Raw genomic sequence first — 23,759 nt, 5'->3', positions numbered from 1 at the left:
TATATATATATATATATATATATATATATATATATATATATATATATATATATATAATTTCACGTCATGTGCGCCTGTAATCAACTTTTCTGCAGCGCGGCTTTGCTTTGAACCGTGAACCAATCGAAGCAGTGGTTCGCAGATTGAAGCAATGCTTCGACCTATTGCTTCGTTTATTCTTAATTTCTTTCGTTTAATTTCCCCCTGCTAAAACCCTAAAGAGCATACTTCTGTGAGTATTATTTACCTTTTCTATGTTAAACCGACCTGTTATGGTCTTCTGAAACAGTTGATGGATGTATTTTATAACTTAAAAACGGGAGCGATGCTAACGTGTTAGCATGTCTATGGCATTTTCAATGTTAAAACTTAGCGTTAAGCAGCTGTCATCACGTTCGGGTGCATTTGTTTTCAAATTGTAATATTTCTTAAATTAATTTTTGTTTATATATTAATAATCTAATGATTATTATATACAATTTTAGAGAAAGAGGCAAAAAGAACCTGAATAGAAACACAAGAGAAAATATAAAAGCAACTAACAATGAACATACATAAATAAATAAATACATACGTACATAAGTGTTTCCTGTGAACACCTAGTGACTCTTACTCCTCCACTTCATCCCTGTCTTATTTAATGACAGTTTGTTTCGGTCAAACCATATTTTCAGTTTAATTTCTTCAGTGATTTCCTCCAGAACTATCTGACAAACTAGAAAACTGCTGCATCCTAGTAAGAGCAGAATACTACTGGAATGAATCTGAATAAGGAAAGTTGTGTTTTTTTTGTTTTTTTTCCTTCACTAAATGGATGCTGCACTCAGTGCAGTTTATTGTCTGGAATAGTCCCAGATTGCATTTCAGAGCTTCTAGAATTGAAACATTTTCGTGCAGGTGGTGTTGGGGGGTAATTTTGGGTTTTGGGCCACATGTAGAACGAATCAGTTTTTAAATTAAGCTTTCAATTCATATAGTGGCATCTACCTTTTTTTTTTTTTTTTTAAAGGTTACTTTATACTTTTATACTTTAAGTAGGTTTTGGAGCACATACTTTTTCACTTTTACTTGAGTAAAGAGGTCAAGTTCATACTTCAACTTTTACCAGAGTGTTTTTAAACTGCAGTATCTATACTTCTACTTAAGTAACAAATGTGTGTACTTTTGACACCACTGGAAATATTACGAGGACTGCTTTCTTCCAACTGCAACATAGAGTAAAAATTTGTCCCATCCTGTCTGTGGCTGATGCTGAGACCCTGATCCATGTGTTTATTTCTTCCAGATTGGACTACTGTAATGTTCTATTTTCTGGTTTACCACAGTCCAGCATTAAGTCCAGTCTCTTCTGTGGAATGATCTCCCTGCATCAATAAAACAGTCAGATTCTGTATAGAGACTTTCAAGTCCAGACTTAAGATGCACTTATTTTCCCTTTTGTATGGCTAGCATACTGGTATAGTATATTACTATGCTTTTTATTTTTTTAAATTCATTTTATCAGTAAATGAACCGTGTCACGGCCTCAACTCTATCTAAATTATGTTAGTGAAGTTTAGGGCTAGTGGCCGGAGATCACCTTAGTATTTCTTCTGTTTTTCTTGTTGTTTAATGCTGACAGATTATACAGTATTTGTTGTCTTTCTGATGCCTGATTCTGTTTTTGTTTGTTTTTTCTGAGGTGCGGCTCCATCCAGAGATGGGAGTGTTGTCAACTCCCGTCATGCGCATCGGCTAAATTTCTTGCATATTTGTTTTGTAAAGTGTGTCTGCAGGATGGCCCAAGCAGAGGGGTCGCCCCTTTGAGTCTGGTCAGCTTGAGGTTTCTTAAGAGGGAGTTTTTCCTGTCCACTGTTGCCTGTGTCCTTCCTCTAGGGGTTAGTAAGGTTAGACCTTGTGTAAAGCGCCTTGAGGCAGCCTTGTTGCAATTTGGTGCTATATAAATTAAATTTTAAAAAAGCTCCACACAGATTTACAGTAGTGTTCTGAATAATAGTAGTACTATGTGACTAAAACGATTAATCCAGGTTTTGAGTATATTTCTTATTGTTACATGGGAAACAAGGTACCAGTAGATTCAGTAGATTCTCACAAATCCAACAAGACCAAGCATTCATGATCTGCACACTCTTAAGACTATGAAATTGGGCTATTAGTAAAAAAAGTAGAAAAGGGGGTGTTGACAATAATAGTAGTGTGACATTCAGTCAGTGAGTTTGTCAGTTTCGTGGAACAAACAGGTGTGAATCAGGTGTCCCCTATTTAAGGATGAAGCCAGCACCTGTTGAACATGCTTTTCTCTTTGAAAGCCTGAGGAAAATGGGACGTTCAAGACGTTGTTCAGAAGAACAGTGTAGTTTGATTAAAAAGTTGATTGGAGAGGGGAAAACTTATACGCAGGTGCAAAAAAATTATAGGCTGAAAAGAAAAACCCTGATTTTTAAGCACTTAGCAACTTTGTGGTTACTTTGCCTTAAAACATTTTTTTTAATCAAGTACTTTGTGCTGTAGATGAGGATTAAGTACTCTGAGTAACTAACATCTGAATGCTTTAAGTGGACAACAGACTTTTCTTTGTGTGAACAGTAACCGTCGCTATCCGCTACACGGACGCTGCTCACCTTCCACAGCAACTGAAAAACAGCAAACACCAACAAAACGTTTAAGATCCTGGAATGTCTGCTAGAAGACGACACTGCCAAGGTCGACGCGCCTGCACTTCATCATGATCCACTTCCTGCGTGGTTGAGTGAGCGAGCTGTTGTCCCCCCTGATGGACAGAGTTCTAGAATAAGTCGTTTCCTGGCTGTTACTCCGTTGCAGCGCCTGTGTTGTCTTCAACTTCTCATTCTGTGGCTTGTGGTTCTTAAGTGTCTCGTAAAAACAGGTTGGTGAAGGTTCCTTAAGGGTTGGTTCCTCCATTTCTTCCTACACTCAAGAGATGCCAGACTGCCACACAAAAGACTTTACATTTAATTAAGCCAATTTTTTATTGTTAAGCTTTCAACTTAACGTCTGTAAATGTGACATGTTTTGTGTCACTTTTAAAAGGGGCTGGTCTGGAGCCCGCACGCTAATGACATCACAGCGCCTCAAGGTGTGGACAGGGACCAGTTTAAAGTATTTGGACTCAACAGTACAACAGGCACTTTGGCAGTACTTCATAAAAATAACACTACACCATCAATAACTCACCAGAGAGAAACCTTACTTTTAAAAACAAAGTGATTTGGACAGGAGTTATAAAAACAAATATACATGAAACGAAGAACCAAACACAAAAAACTGAACTTGTACAAAACATCACATCAGAGTGAGGTAGTCAGTTTAAAAAAAAAAAAAAAATCACACAACACAAGATTTTGGTTCTGATTTCCATGAGAGCATTCAAAACCTTAAAAACACCAACAAAACAGAAAACTGGTACATGTGCCGATCCTTCTGTGAAATGAAACGTGCACGTCCGTGTGTGAAGAGACTACGTACTCCACTTCAACGCCAACTTTTCTTCTTCCGACTTCCTGCACCTGAAATGGAGAACAAAGTGCAGCGTTACGTAACGTATAAATTCAAAGCATCTACACTCAACAAAAATATAAATGCAACACTTTTGGTTTTGCTCCCATTTTGTATGAGATGAACTCAAAGATCTAAAACCTTTTCCACATACACAATATCACCATTTCCCTCAAATATTGTTCATAAACCAGTCTAAATCTGTGATAGTGAGCACTTCTCCTTTGCTGAGATAATCCATCCCACCTCACAGGTGTGCCATACCAAGATGCTGATTAGACACCATGATTAGTGCACAGGTGTGCCTTAGACTGTCCACAATAAAAGGCCACTCTGAAAGGTGCAGTTTTATCACACAGCACAATGCCACAGATGTCGCAAGATTTGAGGGAGCGTGCAATTGGCATGCTGACAGCAGGAATGTCAACCAGAGCTGTTGCTCGTGTATTGAATGTTCATGTCTCTACCATAAGCCGTCTCCAAAGGCGTTTCAGAGAATTTGGCAGTACATCCAACCAGCCTCACAACCGCAGACCACGTGTAACTACACCAGCCCAGGACCTCCACATCCAGCATGTTCACCTCCAAGATCGTCTGAGACCAGCCACTCGGACAGCTGCTGAAACAATCGGTTTGCATAACCAAAGAATTTCTGAACAAACTGTCAGAAACCGTCTCAGGGAAGCTCATCTGCATGCTCGTCGACCTCATCGGGGTCTCGACCTGACTCCAGTTCGTCGTCGTAACCGACTTGAGTGGGCAAATGCTCACATTCCCTGGCATTTGGCACGTTGGAGAGGTGTTCTCTTCACGGATGATGCAAAGGAGATGTGTTGTACTGCATGAGGCAAATGGTGGTCACACCAGATACTGACTGGTATCCCCCCCCCCAATAAAACAAAACCGCACCTTTCAGAGTGGCCTTTTATTGTGGGCAGTCTAAGGCACACCTGTGCACTAATCATGGTGTCTAATCAGCATCTTGATATGGCACACCTGTGAGGTGGGATGGATTATCTCAGCAAAGGAGAAGTGCTCACTATCACAGATTTAGACTGGTTTGTGAACAATATTTGAGGGAAATGGTGATATTGTGTATGTGGAAAAAGTTTTAGATCTTTGAGTTCATCTCATACAAAATGGGAGCAAAACCAAAAGTGTTGCGTTTATATTTTTGTTGAGTATATTTTTTATGAACGGACCGAGGAATCACCTTTTGCTTTGCTCGTCCTTTCTTTCTCAGACCACTTGTAACCTTCACCAACAGAGTGACACCCTGAAACAACACCAGCTGTTAGGAGCCTGAACTTCCACCACACGTTTTTAGGGTTGGGCGCTCACACTGCGCCCCTGTAAACACCTGAAGACCCTATCATCAGTAATACCTCCTCGTCTCACTGCTTTGCCTCTTTCCATCCTAACTGTTGAATATATATCCTAAGTCTGCTTAATTCTGCATTAACCATCTGTGCTCTAATTTTTCTTATGTTTTATTTTATGGCCCAGTCACACAACGATTCCTGAATCAAGGGAAAAGTAAAAAAAAAAAAGTCATAATTTGTTGAGAAAAGCCAAAAGAGTTTTATCACCGAACAGTCTGAAGCAAGAGTGCAAAAGAGACGAAAGAGGAACTTAACAAAACCGAAGCTCACAATCTCAATGCTTTAAATGAGATGCACCTGGAGCCACAGCTGGAGCAGTGTATGGCTGTGTCTCTGAGTTCTAGGACTCCGCGCTGAGATGGAGCTCATAGCGCCCAAGTCCTGGAGAAACTGCAAACAGAAGCTGTGGAGATCTGTGTGCACGTTGGTGGACCACCTGGTCTGGTTCCTCGTCCAGAACAAAATAGGGATCGTCTCCATTCTCATCAGAATCCACAATGTCTGATGACACGCTGTGCGCTCCATTTCACTTCAATTTAAAAGTGTGCTGTGGTCACTGCTGTATCACTGTATTATGTTCCAAGCCATATATACTGATTTATAACACAAAACAGTCAAAAGGGAGAATAAATATAAATATGAGAGTAAAGATGATTGAATATATCAGAGCAGTAAATTAATCAGTGCGTAGGAACGCGTGCATTGACTCACAGGTGCGGTTTCCACCAGCTGATCCCTGATCCACAACGTGAATTCTGTCTGCCAGAACAGCTCTTTATATAATCACTTGAATCATCTACCTGTTGCCACATGTACAGAAGAGCTGGATTATCATTCCTTATATTTAACATATAAATATTACATATTTAATATTAAAATTATATTGTATTATATTCAATATTAAAACATATTTAACACAAAATAATAAGTGCACGCAGCAGCTGCTCCTGCTGCATTCAACTGCTGAATTTGAAACAAAAAGTTGTGTAAAATTACACAACTTTTTTGTTGTTTCAAATTCAGCAATTGCTTGTGGCAAAACAATTATATTCACACAAAAGATGAATTCTGGCCTATGTAAGGTACCTGAGCCCACTGAAGCTGACGCCCCCAACACAAAAACTCAAAGCAAGCAGGCCGAGTCTGCCCTGTAATTTCCTACGGTACGTGAACGCAGCAGCAGCCTCAGCGCTCAGAAACCGGCTTCTGCACTGTGTGAAACATTCAGCTGCTCCAATGATGTCAAATTAAACAATAACGTTCTAAAAACTAAAACAATTAAAAAATGTCAAGAACGACAGCAAAACAAAAACGAATTGAGGTTTTCGTTGACCTTCGTTCAAATTTTTCAACAGTTTAAAAATCCTGACGAAGCGCCAGCTGCAGGAACGAAGCTGCGCGAAGGTTAAACGGTGCCAACGAAAGTCCAGATTTCTTGTTTTGTCGGGGCTTCGTTAAGTGCCGTGTGACTGGGCCATTAAGGATAGTCACCGTTTCATCCCTATCTCTCATGACTTAGAAGTGATCATTTACTCATAACAGAACGTGTTGCTGTACGGAAACAGACATATGCACAGGTGGTTAGACACTGTCAAGAAGTTTCGGTTGTTAAGGCGTTGTGCCATTTTGAATGTGTAGTGAATCGGTTGGTTAACCGCAGGCTTACTGAGAATTGCAGAAGCTCAAGTAAATGTCAAGTGCAGCAGAAATGGTGTTCTGCTATCAGCTAGATAACAGGTCATGCAACTACTTATTAGGTAAAACCTTAGAGTCTGATAGAGACAGCACAGCGGGCAGGACTATGCCCTGAAGCAGATGGAAAGAAGACCACTCAGTTCTGAGAACAAAGTGACTTTATCTAGACTAGGAGGAGCTGATTGTTATTATAAAAATGGGGTCCTGGGGAAGATAAATAGTTTCAGTCTCTTCCGCTGGTATTCTCTCACTGATGAGTACGTCAGGGACACACTGCTGAACGGACCCGCAAAGCTTTGTGTATGGTAAACTCACCCTACTCATGCTGTTGCTTTTAAATTCTGTTTAATAAATCTCTGTGTAGAGGTCTATCTACCAGGGCAATTGTGTGTAAATTTAAGTACCTGGTCAAAACCTTCTAATCAAACAGACACGTGGGACAAGGTAACGAGGCGAGGCGAGGTCGGGAGACAACCTTAAGTCCAACACTATGCATAATGTCTAAATACTTGACAGACATTACTTCATAACTGCATATAAAATCAACCAACGTTGCGTGTAAACAGCTTTAATGTGACTTAATTTCTGTCTTTGATGCTGTTGAAGAGTTTAATGAAAGACAATTACAGCACTGGTTGCTGGGCAAAGTTAACATAAGCAGCAGGATGAGGAAACCATCCCAACCCCTGCGGACCCGAGCATATGGAGGGAAACTGATTGTCAGATGCAATACAGACGACTAACCAATTCACAAATGTCAGATTTTAAGAGTGTTAAAGGGGATTAGAAACACTGCTGCTGGCCACCATGAAGGCTCATCTTCCTCGTGTAAACATGCTTCTATTTCACAAAAGTCTTTTTTTTTTTTTATAAAACAGATATTGTACATGTTGTTTGCCAGGACTTAGTTATATCTGTTCATATGGACCGAGAAAGGTCACAGGGCAGCTTCAGGCACCACACTGAAATTAAATAGTCTTAAGCCCACATGCACAAACAAGTTTAGAAGAAAAGAAGCACAGGGTGGAGTCAAAGATATGCAGCGTCACACACCCGCTATTCCTGCCACCACACATACATTACAGCTGTGCAATAGCTCTAGCCATTTTGGTGCATAAAGGTGAGATTAGGGTTTGGTGTGCCCCCATCCCCTCCACACATTACACCCCCCCAGTGCCGGGCACAACGAACCGAAGAGTTAGCTTCCGTAACCATTAATGTGCTAACTGCAAAGTTTTATAAACACTAAAACACTTTAAAAAAAATAAATAAATAAAAATTGCAGAAGTTACCGCTAACTTTTAGTATTGATTGAATGAAACAAACACTAAAATTATGATTTTTTTTTTCCCCCTCCTTAAAATTGTACACACAATGCTGCAAAATGCCAATTTGCAAAAGTTTAGATTATTGGAAATTTGTGGGAAAAAACAAACAAAACCTAAGCTCTGTGACAGACTGGCGTCCTGTTCAAGGTGAACCCCGCCTAATGCCCCATGACTGCAGGGACAGGCACCAGCCCCCCATGACCCTTAAATGGAGTAAACGCTTGAAGACTATTGAGAGTTAAAAAGAAAAATCTAATAAATAACATGTTCATGAGTATTCACAGTCTTTTCGCATGTAGCTCAAACTGAGCTCAGGTCCCTCTCCTGTTTCCACTTATCATCCTTGAGATGTTTCTACAGTTTAATTGGAGTCCACCTGGAGTCAACTCAGTTGATGGGACATGATTTGGAAAGACACACACCTGTGTACACATAAAGGTCCCCACAGTTGACAGTCAGAGCAAAAAAAAAAAAAAAAAAAACAAGCATGAAGGCAAAGGACTTGTCTGTAGACCTTGGAGACAGGACTGTCTGGAGGGACAAATCTGGGGAAGGGTACAGAAACATTTCTGCTGCTTTGAAGGTCCCAATGAGCACAGTGGCCATCATCTGGAAATGGAATAAATTCAGATCCACCAGGACTCTTGCTAGAGCTGGACGCCCATCTAAACTGAGCGATCGGGTGAGAAGGACCTTAGTCAGGGAGGTGACCAAGAACCCGATGGTCACTCTGGCAGAGCTCCAGCATTCCTTTGTAGAGAGAGGAGAACCTTCCAGAAGGACAACCATCTCTGCAGCAATCCACCAATCAGGCCTGTGTGGTAGAGGCGTCATGTTTGGAGGAAACCAGGCACCATCCCTACAGTGAAGCATGGTGGTGGCAGCATCATGCTGTGGGGATGTTTTTCAGCAGCAGGAACTGGGAGACTAGTCAGGATTGAGGGAAAGATGAATGAAGCAATGTACAGAGACATCCTGGATGAAAACCTGCTCCAGAGCGCTCTAGACCTCAGACTGGGGCGATGGTTCATCTTTCAGCTGGACAATGACCCAAAACACACAGCCAAGATATCAAAGGAGTGTCTTCAGGACAACTCTGTGAATGTCCTTGAGTGGTCCAGCCAGAGCCCAGACCTGAATCCGACTGAACATCTCTGGAGAGATCTGAAAATGTCTGTGCACCAACGCTCCCCATCCAACCTGATGGCGCTTGAGAGGTGCTGCAAAGAGGAATGGACCAAACTGTCCAAAGATAGGTGCACCAAGCTTGTGGCATCATAGACTCAAGAAGACTCGAGGCTGTAATTACTGCCAAAGGTGCATCAACAAAGTATTGAGCAAAGGCTGCAAATACTTATGGACATGTGATTTCTTCAGCAAATTTGGAGGAGGAGAAAAAAAAAAAAATTTCATGTTGTCATTATGGGTGTTGTGAGTAGAATTTACCTCATTTTGGAATAAGGCTGTAACATAGTTTGGAAAAAGTGCTGTCAATACTTTCCGGATGCACCGTTGAAACACTGAATAATGTGATTATGATCATCATTATTAGAATTTATTCTGTGCAAATGACTTTCAAATGGCTACAAAAGGGGACCTTTATTTACCACCCAACCCTAAGACTTGATATTAATCTGGGTTGAATAAATTTACAGTCATGTATTTAGGGTGTGTGTGTGTGTCTGAACGCACTCTGATCATTTGGAGTTTCCCGAAGGACTGTCTTTGTACATAACTTGGCCAAGGACAGGCTCTTCTTCATCAGGGGTGCTATGGATTCAGATCTGTGCTTCTGCCTCGGTGGCCCATCATAGTTTGAGGCTGCTGGCCTCCTCTCCAAGCACAGATCACGTTCGGTAGCATTCTTGACTTTATGTGGACTGGATCTGGAATCCTCTTCTGTCCTCTGGCTTGTCCTTCTGTCTCTCCGTGTGGGGATATAACTAGTGGACCACTCACTGATGACTTGTTTCTTTGCTGAATGCAGGAAACTCAAAGAGGTTTCGGGGGCAGAGGAACGGCGTTCTGAGGTCGACTTAGATGGGGCCAAGTGCTGCTTAGATGTAGGAGAACGAGGTCTTGAAACTGCAGTACACTTATTCAGACTCTGGTGGGCTTTTTTGTTCTTTTTGCCCCCTTTTTTCTCCAACCCAAACATATCCTTTCTGCAGGGGTCACTTCTTTCACTCATCAATACAGTGTTGTTGGGGACCTCAACTCCATCTTTATAGTGTTTATCATCTGTAGATATGTTACAGAGTTTCAAGGAGTCACTTGATTCATTAGAATCACAAAAACGAAGGCGGGTAAGAATAGGACGAGAAGCCATCAGGTTCACTGGCTGAGGATGCTCGTCTGCAGAGCCCTCAAGTGACTGTGCAGGTCTTTGGAGCAGGTCTTCCCCAGTCTGACCATCACCATCCAAGACATCAGGCAGGGAAACTGAGTGTGATAGAAATGCTTCAGTCCTCTCTGACAATCGCTTTCGCTTAACACTTTTTACACGACGTGGAGCAACTTCATCTTCAGTGTCTGAATCCAGGATTATGATTTCTTCTGGTGAAATCTTTGGGATGGCCTTGCACGGGACATGATCAGAGTCGTCTTTACCTTTAGCCGATTGTCCCATCCTCTGTGAGTGATCAGTATTACTCAGATCCGATCTGAGCTTGGATGGTCTGGTGTCTTGAAACCTTTCGTCACCAGTTCTGCAGTAACTGCCCAAATCTTCAGCTGCAGGTCCCTTTTCTTGATTACCTGGAATGTTGGGACAGTCCTCTAATCGTGGGGAAGATAATCTCTTTTGTTTTGCTTTTTCGGTCAAACTTCGGCTGTATTCATCATCTGTGTCAGAATCAAGAGAAATGACACTTTCCTTTTTCCAGATCCTTCTTTTCTTGGCTTGGTTATGCAGCTGCTTGGATTCAGCTTTTGCTTTAATAATCTCTCTAAGTTTTTGCATATAACTCATCTTACCAGAACTCTGAGTCTTCAAAGACAGTCCTTTTTGCTCATCTCTAATATCCTCTTTTTCAGACATGGAATCTTCTGTCTCAGAGAAAAACACTGTTGATGTCTCAGTTTTCTTGTGAAGGAGCTCCTTGGGAACGGTCAGAAGGTTTTTCTCTGGAGAGGACGAGTAGTCACAGCTGTCCTCTGTTTCACAGCTGTTTTCATTCTCACTGCAGTCCTGCCCCCTGCTGGGAGGTGCATCAAGTCCTCCTTCATTCATATCCAATTCATGTTCAGGTGTAGAACCACTTGGTGACACATTGGAATCAATTAAATCCAGATGGTAACAGCTAGACACTGAGGCCTTTTGTGATTCTAGAAAGCCTTGAATTGTGTTAAACAGCGGCAGCTGCAATGAAGTGGAAGGTTCTTCTGGCTCTGGAACTGACAGCTGGGGCTCACACGTAGCTGAAGCTGTTTGTCCAGAATGCTCATCCAGCACGTCATTCTCTGGACCAGCCTGATCATCTGCCAGTTCAAATGTCAGATCAGATATCGACAGCGGTACAACAGCCCACTGACCATCACCAAACTGATCTCCACCTTCATCTTCTACGTTCAGAACACCACCACATAGTCCACATGAGACAGAGTCCTGTGCCAGAGCACTTGAATCCGATGCATTATATGAAGGGATATTCATCTTCACCTCAGTATGACTGTGTCCATTGTCTTCCCCATTCAAACATCGTTCTCCATTTGACTGTGATAGAGGTGGAACCGGAACAGGTTCCGGACTTTGAGTGTTCTCGTCTTCACTTATGTCTTCATACTGTGGGACTTTAAGACAAGGTATTAATCTTGACCCATCACATCTGCTTTCTGACACTGGTGAAGGTAGCGGTGAAATGAGCACATTTTCTTCATCTGTAAGGTCTTCATATTGAGGGTCTTTTATTTCCAGAGACACGTACCTGTCACATGTCTCCACAGACTTGAGTGGCACTTCTACACACTTGCTTTCAGACAAGGGTCCATTTATTCCAGTTTTGGATTGCACAGAAACCATTTCTAGCCTTACACTTTGAAACTGTGCATCTTTGAGAGGCATTTGTTGACTTTCCACTTTCATAGTGATTTCCCCTGGTTTCTCTTGAGAAAGCAGAGTAACTGACTTTGCTTGACAACCTTTGAAAGGCGCTGGAGAACTTGTGCCTGCTGGAGACTGCTGCATGTGCTGAAAACTCGTCGACACAGCTTGACATTTGTTGAAGCCATCTGCACTTGTGGCATTTAACCAGGCAGACTTGTATTGTCCTTCTTCCGATAACTTGTCGAGAGCCAACTTGGGCTGTTTATCTGTCAGATTGTCCAAGGTCATTCCAGACATGGGCGCGAGAACCACTGGACTGTCATCTTCATGCTTTGTACAAGTAGCAGCAACGTTCAGCATGATTTCTGGATACTCTGTGGATTCAAAGAGATGAATGTTATCTTTATCCCCATTCCAATACTGCTTGGCTATGATTTCTGAGAAGTTGTCCATCTTGGCACTGGTCTCTACATTCTCCAGACTAGAAACCAGCTTCTTCAGTGCAGTTAATGAATAATGCGGTGTTGTCAAGGCACTCTTTTTCAAGGACTTGTGATGACATGTGTGAAGGGAGCTTTCATCATATTTGTCACATATTTTGTCTTTCCAGCTGTCACCCATATTAAATTGTCCTTCGCTCATTTCGACCATATCGTTATCCAACTGTTTAGTACACTGTAAATCCAGATCTACAGCAGCATTCTTCTCATCAGTCTTACATTCAGGCACATCATTTGAGTCCTTTGCAGCAGACAATGTATCTGTTGGAGGTTTCTCTGATGCAGTATATCCACTGTTCTCTTTGAATGCTGCCTTCATGTTGAGGTCCTTTGATGGCTCACCTTCAGGCATTTGTCCACATGTGGCATGGCACTGCTCCGTCACAGCATACCTGAGGACTTGCTTTTCACAATGTCCTTTAAGAGGGAGTGGGGCTGGATGTGGGGTGGGGACACTGCTGCATGTTGGGATAGAGGGGACGCCTGTGGACCAGAGATCAGAGGCTTTGCCATCAATGCCAACATTCTGCTCCATCTTGTGGTGGTTGCCTTTGTAACCTCTGGTTTGCTGCTGAAGTACACTCCGAAATTCTTTGACTCTTTCTTTAATGTAGCAAAGTATTTGCTCATCTGTAGGCAGCGCCATGTTGTCCACGAGTGGCCGAGCGCTGGCAGAGGGACAGGAGACGTTCCACTGATTGGCTTTCTCAGAGCAACGGGTTGTACTCCTTAGCTGTGCATATCGAGGTGTTGCACTGACCCTGGTCCTTTCTGAAGGAGAAAACAGAGTGCTGCTCAGCTCAGAGTCATCTTTTGTCAGCAAGTACGTGAGGAGCGGAGAAGATTTCTTAGTCTCATGCACAGAAGACAACGTACACTTTGAAGCCACACAAAGTCCATCTTCTGATGAGTCTGAATTTAGAAGTTGCTCCTGCTGCAGTTCATGCATATTTGGAGCCATGTTGCCACATAGTGCTCGTCTTTCAGAGGTCACCAGAAGGCTGCGTGGCCGAGATGTGAGCACATTGACTGGCTGAGGTGTGATGCTGTCCTGAGTTGATGTTTCATCAGCAGCATTACTCTGGTTGGTTGGAAGGCAGGACTGGCACTGCTTTGATGGCTCAGAGGACATCCAGATTGTGGTGCGTGGAGCAGTTACAGGAGCACAGATCAATTAGAGTCTTCTCATGTCTGAAGAGCAAAAAACCAAGACAAAAACTCTGTTATAAAAAGTTAATGTTGTTAATGCCGTCAACACATTTACCATCATAATCATCTCCACAATTGATTGTGACAAATGGACTCATTTTCTTATTGCTATACTAGTAAAGGTGCACTGACACAATCATGTTTTTGACTCACGTAATGGCACGAATGTAGTCATGACAATCCCACCCGCTGTGTTCACAGCTGGACGCCATTCTTTGTTCTACCGGCGGCCACGTGCTCTTAACCATTTCATGGCGGATTAATCATTTTTTTCTGCAAACTGGCTGTTGAAAACGGCTCTAATCACTTCCTGAATCACAGCGGAGGCTGCAGCCGGAGCCGATCGCATGCGTGCACCTAACAAGCTGCAGAAAGCATTTTGAGCCGTCTAAAAAGGTAATTATTTGTCTTGTTGACATTGTCATGGCTTCATAAAACAGTTGTGTATTCTTTCCATCTTGTGTGCAGCTGTTAATGTTTATAACAGATTTAACTTTTGTTATAACCCTTCAGACGAGCTGCACTCTGTTGTGATCCGCTGACGTCACCACTCACTCTGTTCACTTCTTTACTCCACTTGATAACCTGCATGTTGGAGATTAGATCGCGCCACATAGCACGACATTTGTGGGTAAAAGTTTTTTTTTTGAACATTTCAAAATTCTCTGTGCACAATAGCATACACTGGCGCCCCTCTGGTGTCCTGTCTGCACCCCTTAAAGACACGTTTAGTCTCCAGCACGACACGGGTCGTAATGCAAAGGCATGCTCGTATCAGGGCACCTTAACTTTGAGTATTCTATCGATTAATTGAGTTTGGTTGTCCATTCGGCTGCTCCCGTTTTGTGGTCGGGGTTGCCATAGTAGATACAACCAGATCCGCATTAATTGAGTAATCGGATAAAAAGTACTTTTGAGTTTTAAAACACCAACAGTCCAGGGTTCTCCCAAAACAATGACACAAGGTTGCTGTGTCATCATGGAGATTGTCAAATTTAGTGTATCCCTTTCTGTTTTACTGGGTAATTATTTTTTCACATTTTTACTAGTTTTGGATTTTTCCCAGTTTTGGATTTTTCCCGGTGTCAGGAGCTGAGCCAAAATTGGGCCAAAGTCATGACATTTCGCTGAAGTGACGATGGGATGTGGCTGTTTTTTTGTTTTCCCCAACTTGTAAAACTTAACCAAGCTTTTTTTTTTTTTTTTGAATATAAAGGTTGGTGGCCTGGGTCCTTGTGTGAATATTTTTTATATCCCTCTTTCTCTGTGATTCAGCCAACATATTTCAGCTAGAGGTTGAACATGCAAGCCTTGTAGTCAGTTTTTCCCCCCTCCCACTCTCATCACTTATCTTCAACCGCTTTTCCGGGTTCGGGTCGCTGGGGCAACAGCTCCAGCAGGGGACCCCAGACTTGCCTTTCCTGGGCCACATTGACCACCTCTGACTGAGGGATCCCGAAGCGTTCCCAGGCCAGTGTGGAGATATAATTTCTCCACCTAGTCCTGGGTCTTCCCCGGGGTCTCCTCCCAGATGGACGAGCCTGGAACACCTCCCTTGGGAGGCGCCCAGGAGGCATCCTTACCAGATGCCTGAATCACCCCAGCTGGCTCCTTTCAATGTGAAGGAGCAGCGACTCTACTCTAAGCTCCCCACGGATGACCGAACTTCTCACCTTATCTCTAAGGGAGACAACAACCACCCTCCTGAGGAAGCCCATTTCGGCCGCTTGTACCCGTGATCTAGTTCTTTCAGTCATGACCATAGGTGAGAGTAGGAACGAAGATTGACGAGTAGATCGAGAGCTTCACCTTTTGGCTCAGCTCCCTTTTCGTCACAACGGTACGGTAGAGCGAATGCAATACCGCCCCTGCTGCGCCGATTCTCCAGCCAATCTCACGCTCCATTGTCCCCTCACTCATGAACAAGACCCTGAGGTACTTGAACTCCTTCATTTGGGCCAAGACCTCATTCACTACCCGGAGTAGGCAATCCATCGGTTTCCTGCAGAGAACCATGGCCTCAGATTTAGAGGTGCTGATCCTCATCCCAGCCGCTTCACACTCGGCTGTGAACCGATCCAGTGAGTGTTGGAGGTCACAGGCCAATGAAGCCAACAGGACCACATCATCTGCAAAAAGCAGTGATGACTGGAAACCCTCCTCCCCCCGACTGCACCTTGATATCCTGTCCATGAATATCACAAACAGGATTGGTGACAAGGTGCAGCCCTGGCGGAGGCCAACCTCCACCGGAAACGAGTCCGACTTACTGTCGAGCACCCGAACACAGCTCTCACTTTGCGAGTACAGAGATTGGATGGCCCTGAGAAGGCACCCCCTCACACCATACTCCCGCAGCACCTCCCACAGTTTCTCCCGGGGTACCCGATCATATGCCTTCTCAAATTCCACAAAACACATGTAGACTGGGTGGGCATACTCCCAGGCACCCTCCGGGATCCCTATGAGAGTGAAGAGCTGGTTGGTTGTTCCATGACAGAACCCGCACTGTTCCTCTTCAATCAGGGGTTCGACTATCGGCCGAACCCTCCTCTCCAGCACCCTGTAGTGTGATGCCCCTGTAGTTAGCACACACTCTCTGGTCCCCCTTTTTAAATATGGGGACCACCACCCCAGTTTGTCACTCCTTAGGCACTGTCCCAGACCTCAACGCAATGTTTAAGAGACGTCTCATCCAAGACAGTTCCTCCACACTCAGAGTCTTCAGCATTTCTGGACAGATCTCATCAACCCCCGGGGCACTGCCACTGCGGAGTTGTTTGACTACCTCAGTGACTTCCACCAGGGAAATTGATGAAAATCCTCCATCAGCTTCCAGCTCTGCCCCTACTATAGAGGGCGCTCCGGTCTGATGCAGGAGTTCCTCAAAGTGTTCCTTCCAGCACCAGATTACATCCTCAGTTGAGGTCAACAGAGTCTCATCCTTACTGTAGACAGCTTGGATGGGTCCCTGTTTTCCCCTCCTGAGGTGCCTCACGGTCCACCAGATGTTAAAGTACCAATGAGGAACACCAGGGTTCTCACGACATGGTGGGGAATTTAGTGGTGCACAGCTGTGCGACAAGTGTTGCAGATGTGAGTATTGTATGAGGGTCAAGGGGAACCCTTCCTCCAATAAAATTTTGAAATGTGAAGCCCTTTGAAACACCATTTCCTGCACTTTGAGGGCTACTTTGTGTTGCTAACTGGGATTAGGGATGGGGCAGAGCCGATCCCGGATTGGTAACGGATCCTGATACAGACGTAATTCACGTATCGGAAAATACCGATCCAACCCGTGACATTTTCCAGTACCAGGGAAGAGCCAGTGTGAATCCTCAACTGCTGCTGTTAGCCCTCTGTTTTGTTTACTGCTGAGCAGAAGGAGGGGAGAGGTTTTCTGAAGCCGGGCTGTTTGAGAGAGCTCTCTTCCGCAGTTTTGTAGCTGAGTGTAGCAGCAAATTTCCACCCGGCTCTTGTCTTCAAATTGTCTGTTCATAGAGCATGGCTTTTCCAAAAAATTAACTGAATTGTTGCTGAAAATGTGTGCTAAAAAGGTAGCTGCTTTACTGTCCCATGGCTGTAAAACACCAGTTCAGTCTCCATTAAAAACTGCGCGAGCGCCGATATTTCTTTTATAGTTGAAAGCTTTCGTGTTTCCCTAAAGTTCAAAGTTTGCGCAGCACTTAAACACAGAGAGAGCTGTCTTTTCTCTTCAAGTCTATAAAAATAAGGCTATAATAGTCCTTAAAAAAAACAATAGTACTTCAGTCTTTCACCAAAACATCAAATCTACGCTTTCATCTTAGATGCACCTTCTGGCAAATTATAGTTCAACTTTCAGGTCTCCTTTTAAAGAAAATCCTCAATAATAATATTACAGCAAACAGAGCTCTGGTATTGGATCAGTATATATCCAAATTCAGGTATTTGGATCGGAAGTGAAAATTGTGGATCGTGCATCCCTAACTGGGATGTTAAATTACGTAAGACCTGTCCTTCCACTGATATCAATAACGGCAAAATGTGTCAATCCCGAGTCACTTTTGTGTGGATTAAAGTCAAACTGGTACTCTTGTGTTGTTGCAGTCAAGAAACGCGAATCATCCTCCGTTCTGTTGGCACAGCTCCAAATGTTACGCTGCTGTCTGCAGAGACAGAGTCCGGTCGGAATTAGTAACTTCAAAACGAACTGCCGGTTTAAATAAAATGACACCGCTTTCCAAACGCTGTAATACAGACAAACTACAATCAACTAAAATGTTTTTTTCCCTCCCAAAATGAGATGTCCTGCCTTCTTTATGAATTACATCCTGACTTGCAGCGGCTGTGCTGCACGAGTTCAGCTCAGACGTATGGAAAGACATTCCAATAATGTCAATAATGTCTGAAAGGAAATGTTTGACAAAAACTACAGATTTTGTTTATTTCTATTTATGTCCATTGTCTATTTACTTTAAGACTCAGTAAAATGTTGACACAGAAAACCTGTAAAGCCTACTTTTACTACACAGAAAATTCACAAGAGGAATCGATAAGGAATCGGTACATAAAATCTTATCAATACCCATCCCTAATCAAATGACGTGGATCTCGTTTTGCAGTCTAGAGCTGGGTACCAAACTTCGATTCTTTTGTGACCCCAACCGAAATGCTTCAGTAGTACCAAGTATCAAAACATGCCTTGTCTTTCGGCGCCAAGAGGTTAATCACGTGCAGGAAGAGCGGTCTGCAGCCGTCCTCTCCTCTCCCGATTCAAAATCTCCACTACCGGACTCCACTTCATCTGAGAGTACCAACGACGGCGCCATGTCTGGGATATCAACAGGTAAATTTACTTAATGTTACTGCAACTTAATACGTGCATCACTTTGAAGCAATGAAGCACTGCTCCGAACCGCTGCTTTGTTGGCTCTGTTACTTTTCAGAAGCAGCAAGTCCACTTCTTAACCCCTCTCAAAGCCATTAAAATATGTCAATTGTGAGTCACTTTTGTGCAGATTAAAGTCACTAACTGGGACTCCCGTCTTGTTGCGAGAAACGTCCTCCGTACTGTTCTTACAGCTCCAAAATGCTGTGTTCTTTGCTGAGTCAAGGTAGAAGGAGTCCGCTCGGGATTAATGACTTCAAAGCGACTCACTGTTTATATCAAATGACATCTTTCCAAATGTTGTAATACAAACAAATTGCAATCAAAATGTTTTTTCTTGCCCAAATGGGTTGTCCTGTGCTTACAGGCAGCAGGGGGCTGAGCTCAGCTCAGAGTCTATGTATGGAGTGACATTTATGCCAAAATGTATGAAAGAATAATGCTTTTGACAAAAAGTACAAAAAGGTCAAAAAAAAAAAAAAGAGTGTTTTCAAGTGTTCGTTTGCACTGGAAATTTGTTGTTTATTTTTTCTGTAAGAAAACTGCTTGGAGTGAGTAATGTAATTTTCTTTTTGTTAGAATTGATCGTATAAATTTGGTATCAAAGTATCGTTCAGGAACCAGTATTAAAGTGAAGGTATCATATCGAAAATTTTTGATCGATACCCAGCACTATTGCCGTCGCATAAAACAAAGGGTTTTTTTTCCCTCCATTCTTTAAATGGTACTTTCCATCTTTCACCTCATGAAATATTCGTACCCCAAGTCTCCCACCTTATGTCTCCTCAGCTTTCTCTCTCACTCTCCCCCCTCATTGCACCCCAGGGGAGCCACCAACCTCTGCTGCCACTCTGTCTCTCTCTGCATACTACTTTGTATGCAAACAGATGTTTTATTTGTATACATCAACCCCTTCACTCTCCCTCGCCCTCATTATTTCCATCAATTGCTTTCTCCCTCTCTCTCTGCTGAGCAGTGAGGTTGCAGCCCCACGCTCAGGGCTACAGCGATATGATATTACATATCTACATCGATATTATATAACAGCTGAGTGGATCCTTGTCATTTGATTGGTACTTTGTATGTCACCTGACCTGGATTATTCATCCCATTTGTGTTGCGTTGCATTTAGTGTGCGATTTGGTTCCATACGTTTTGTACCACTGTACGCTACGAACCCCGCCCACTAGCAGGGGGTGGTGATTAGCTAACCATGTGGAGTTTATTTTACTAACGGACGAAGATTTGAAGGAACTAATTGATTGTGCTAACACACACACACACAAAACAAATCCACTACGCTGTAAGCCATCTGGAGGCATGAAGAGCTGTTAGGAAGTTTTCACATTCTTTCAATGGTACAAATAGGGGGGGGTCACACAGATTAAGCAGCATTACAACCGGATTAAAGTCGGCCCACAGCGGCTGAAGGCGTGCCGCGCTTCGAGCAGCCATCGACAGGCTGAAATGACCAGTTCATTTCCAAAGTGAAGGCTATATTGATCCGGGACATCGTGTGACTACCAGAGAAATGGCAGAAAAGGTGGACATCAGCCATTTTTCGTCAGATTCCACTGTTACAGGAGATTTTGTAATGAAAGACGTGCAGAGGTATTTGCACGTTGGGACGAAGCCGCAATGGCGGAGAACAAAAGCAAGTCCATGTTGGAAGTCTCACGGGACATGGTGTGACATGCCCAGCTCTCCACAATTTCTCGGATACTCACTCGACTAAAAAGCCACCGAAAGCCGTCTGAATCTTCTGAATGGTGGAAGACCTGGGCATGTGTCAGGAAAGATGACTTTGAGCTTGCTCTCAGCTTGTTTTCATCTTGGAGTATAATATGTGCCATGGGATTAATATACATGCTGTTGAATTAAACTGCACAATTTTTGGTACCTTCCAGGAGTAAGTGAGGTCATGCCGGACTTTTCCATTGCAAATGGGGAGGTCCACGGAATGAACTCGGTGGTGAAGACGAGGGAATATATCTAAAAATGATTCTAACATGACAAGTATGATCAAATGAAGTAGTAATGTATTATAATTAAGATTTGATTAGAAGATGTATTTCACGAAATAAGTGAAATGAATGATTATATGAGTTGTTTTTCATAAAGAGTGCAGACTCAGAGAAAAAGAGGAAGTGAAGAAGATGTCGCAAGTGGGGCAAGAAAAACTGATGTGAAACAATTGACCAAATGATTAAGATGTTGGTAAAATATGAAATGAATAATAAGGAATGAGAATGTTTGTATATGATCATATGAATTGTTTTTATGTGAAAGAGTTGTAATGAAATGATTGAATATGATTGATGTGATTTTGAAGAAATGATTTAAAAGAATGAATTCTCAGAAAAGCTAAAGTGTTAACAGAAAAGAGGAACTTGAGAAATAAGTTACTGTTAGGGGCTGCGGAGATTTCCAGTAAAGCAGAAGGAGAAGGGAGGAGGTTTTGAGTCAACAGTGTCCCCATGGTAGCCAAGATCATCTGAGGACGACTGGAGTCAGGAACATATATAACTTGTTGAAACACCAGAAAACGGGGTTATTCTTCCAGGGAGAGGTGCTGTTGCCACTACTCCCCTGCTACGAGGAGATCACAAGACTTGACCATCTTGTGAGCATCAATTGGAATCGTGGCGTGAGAGGATTGGAGCCGTGCAGAGTCGTTTGAGAGATTACAATGCCCACTCAGGATGTCCAGTTACGGAGTAGCAGAACGATGGAGGATAACCACTGGCCTTAAGTCTGAGTGGGGAATGTTCAACGTTTTCTCTCTCAAGGAATATCACAGCATACCAGAATGGATTAGATCAACTTGTGGTTGATTGAAGATGGAATAATATCTTATGTAGATTAACTTTGCTGAAGGATCACAATATCGCACAAGGATCATGGTCAGCTAATGAAGAGGAAATCAAGTTCATCGAGCTGGGGACCTTAACCTGGAAAACCTTCCTCCCTCACTCCCAGGAAAATTTGTTAAGAAATCAATCCAGTCCCAGTCAAAGCAAGATCAGTCAGAATTATTGAATTATTAAAAAAAAAAAAAATAATAAATCTCAGCCAATCATTATTTTAATTATATTTGTATTACTGTTGTGACATCATCACCATATAACCCATGATGAATATGTTATCGGCCCTTGCAAAACCTGCATTAAAATTCCAAACATGCAGTCAAAGTGTTAAGGCTCGGACATTGGATTATTGATGCTTCTTAAGTTGCGAAAGTTAAGTTTATTGGGTGCTGTCAAGAAAGATGACTAAGCTTGCTTTCAGCTTGTTTTCATCTTGGAATATAATACGTGCCATGGGATTAATACACATGTTGTTGGAATAAACTGAACAGTGTTTGGTACTTTCCCGGAGTAAGTGAGGTCATACTGGACTTTTCCATTGCAGATGGGGAGGCCCACGGGATGAACTCAGTGGTGAAAACGATGGAATATGTCTAAAGATGATTTTAACATGACAAGTATGATTAAATGAACTATTAATGTAATAAAAGTAAAGAGTTGATTAGAAAAAAGTACGTTACAAATAAGTAAAATGAATGATTATATGAGTTGTTTTTCATAAAGGGTGCAAGTTGTTTTTAGTGTAGAGGCAGAGACAAAAGGAGGAAGTTAGTGATGTCGCAAGCGAGGCCAGAAGGGCTGATGATAACAACTGATCAAATGATTAAGATGTGATAAAATATGAAATGAATAATAAGGAATGAAAATGTTTGTATATGATCATATGAATTGTTTTTATGTGAAAGAGTTGTAATGAAATGATTGAATATGATTAATGTGATTCTAAAAGACATGATTTAAAAAGAATGAATTCTCAGAAAAAGCTGATGTGTTAAGTAGAAAACAGGAACTGAGTCACATTAGTTACTGGCAGCCGGGACACCAGTTACTGGCAGCCAGGAAATGAGTTCTCCAGATGACTTCCAGTAAAAGGAAGGAGTAGGGGGGGGAGGTTTTGAGTCACCATCATCCCCATGGTAACCAAGATCAACTCAACAACAACAAGGGTTTCATATAAAAACTGTACAACAACAGGAAACAGGGTTATTCTTCCAGGGAGAGGTGCTGTTGTCACTTCTCCCCTGCTACGAGGATACCACAAGACTTGACCATCTTGTGAGCTGCAATTGGAATCGTGGAGTGAGAGGATTGGAGACATAAGAGATCATTTGAGAGAGTTTTCAGCTCCCACTCAGGCCGTCCAGTCACAGAGTAGCAGAGCATTGGAGAATAATCACTGGCCTTAAGTCTGAGTGGGGAAGTTTCAACGTTTTCTCTCTCAAGGAATATCACATCGTACCAGAATGGATTAGATCAACTTTTGGTTGATTGAAGAAGGAATAAACTCTTATGTGGATTTATTTCCTGAAGGAACTCTTATGTGGATTTATTTTCTGAAGGATTACAACATCACACAAGGATCGTGGTCAGCTAACAACTAATAGCTGATGAAGAGGAAATCAAGTTCATCGAACTGGGGATTTTAACATCAAAAAACCTCCTTCCCTCACTCCTAGAAAAATTGTTAAGAAGTTAATCCAGTCCAGTCAGAGTAAGATCAGACAGCATTATTGAATCAGAAACAAAAATCTCTGCCAATTATTATTCTGATTATATTTGAATTACTGTTGTGAAATCATCATCATATAACCTATTTTGATTATGTTGTCAGCACTTGCAAAACCTGCAATAAATTTCCAAGCATGCAGTTAAAGTGTTAAGGCTCGGACATTGGATTTATTGATTCTTCTTAAGGTGTAAAAGTTAAAGTTTTTTGGGTGTATAACATCAAAAAGTGCTCTGAAAGGTTAGTCTGGTTTTTAATGAAATTAATGCATCCTGGGGACTCGCTGTACGAGTCACTAAATGTAAAATCTAGCAACATTCCAAGAGCCCTGATCCATAAGAGGAGAGCTGCCGTTAACGGGCGTGGCCGGCTCGTATCCTGGTTCCAGAGGAGGCTATTCGACCGGGGTGCGAGATCAGCGTCAGCGGGGTGGACGTCCGGATGGAGGCAGTGAGCGGCTAGACGAATCTCCTCGCCACCAGCTTGAACAGCCTTTGTGCAGCCCTGCCGGGTAATACCTGCGGAGACACGAAGGTCGGACCCCAGAGACGGAGAGCTGGTTTTTATATCGGGATCTGACAGTGCGCAACATCAACGTGCTCTAAAAGGTTAGTCTGGTTT

The 23,759-nt window shown here is 42.7% G+C and overlaps 1 protein-coding gene across 7 annotated transcripts in view; it reads right to left on the bottom strand.

Annotated features, from left to right (window-relative positions):
• Positions 1 to 3,094: 3,094 nt before the first annotated feature.
• LOC117505912 overlaps positions 3,095 to 23,759 on the bottom strand; it is a 34,592-nt gene continuing 13,927 nt past the window's right edge. For 3 of the 7 annotated variants that reach the window (XM_034165444.1, XM_034165448.1, XM_034165447.1), the window contains 3 exons: positions 9,614 to 13,657; positions 4,730 to 4,792; positions 3,095 to 3,527 (listed from right to left, as the gene is read on the bottom strand). In XM_034165444.1, coding sequence (XP_034021335.1) covers positions 3,493 to 3,527; positions 4,730 to 4,792; positions 9,614 to 13,598 — 4,083 coding nt within the window. In that variant the 5' untranslated portion in view covers positions 13,599 to 13,657 and the 3' untranslated portion in view covers positions 3,095 to 3,492. Of the gene's footprint in view, positions 3,528 to 4,729; positions 4,793 to 9,613; positions 13,658 to 18,358; positions 18,941 to 23,759 lie in introns of those variants that run through there. The other 4 variants (XM_034165445.1, XM_034165446.1, XM_034165450.1 and 1 more) reach the window with 4 other exon arrangements.

This window comes from Thalassophryne amazonica, unplaced genomic scaffold (assembly GCF_902500255.1).
Source record: "Thalassophryne amazonica unplaced genomic scaffold, fThaAma1.1, whole genome shotgun sequence".
Lineage (NCBI taxonomy): Eukaryota > Metazoa > Chordata > Actinopteri > Batrachoidiformes > Batrachoididae > Thalassophryne > Thalassophryne amazonica.
The sequence above is the reverse complement of the archived record's forward strand: the minus strand, read 5'-3'. Positions and strand labels throughout refer to the sequence as shown.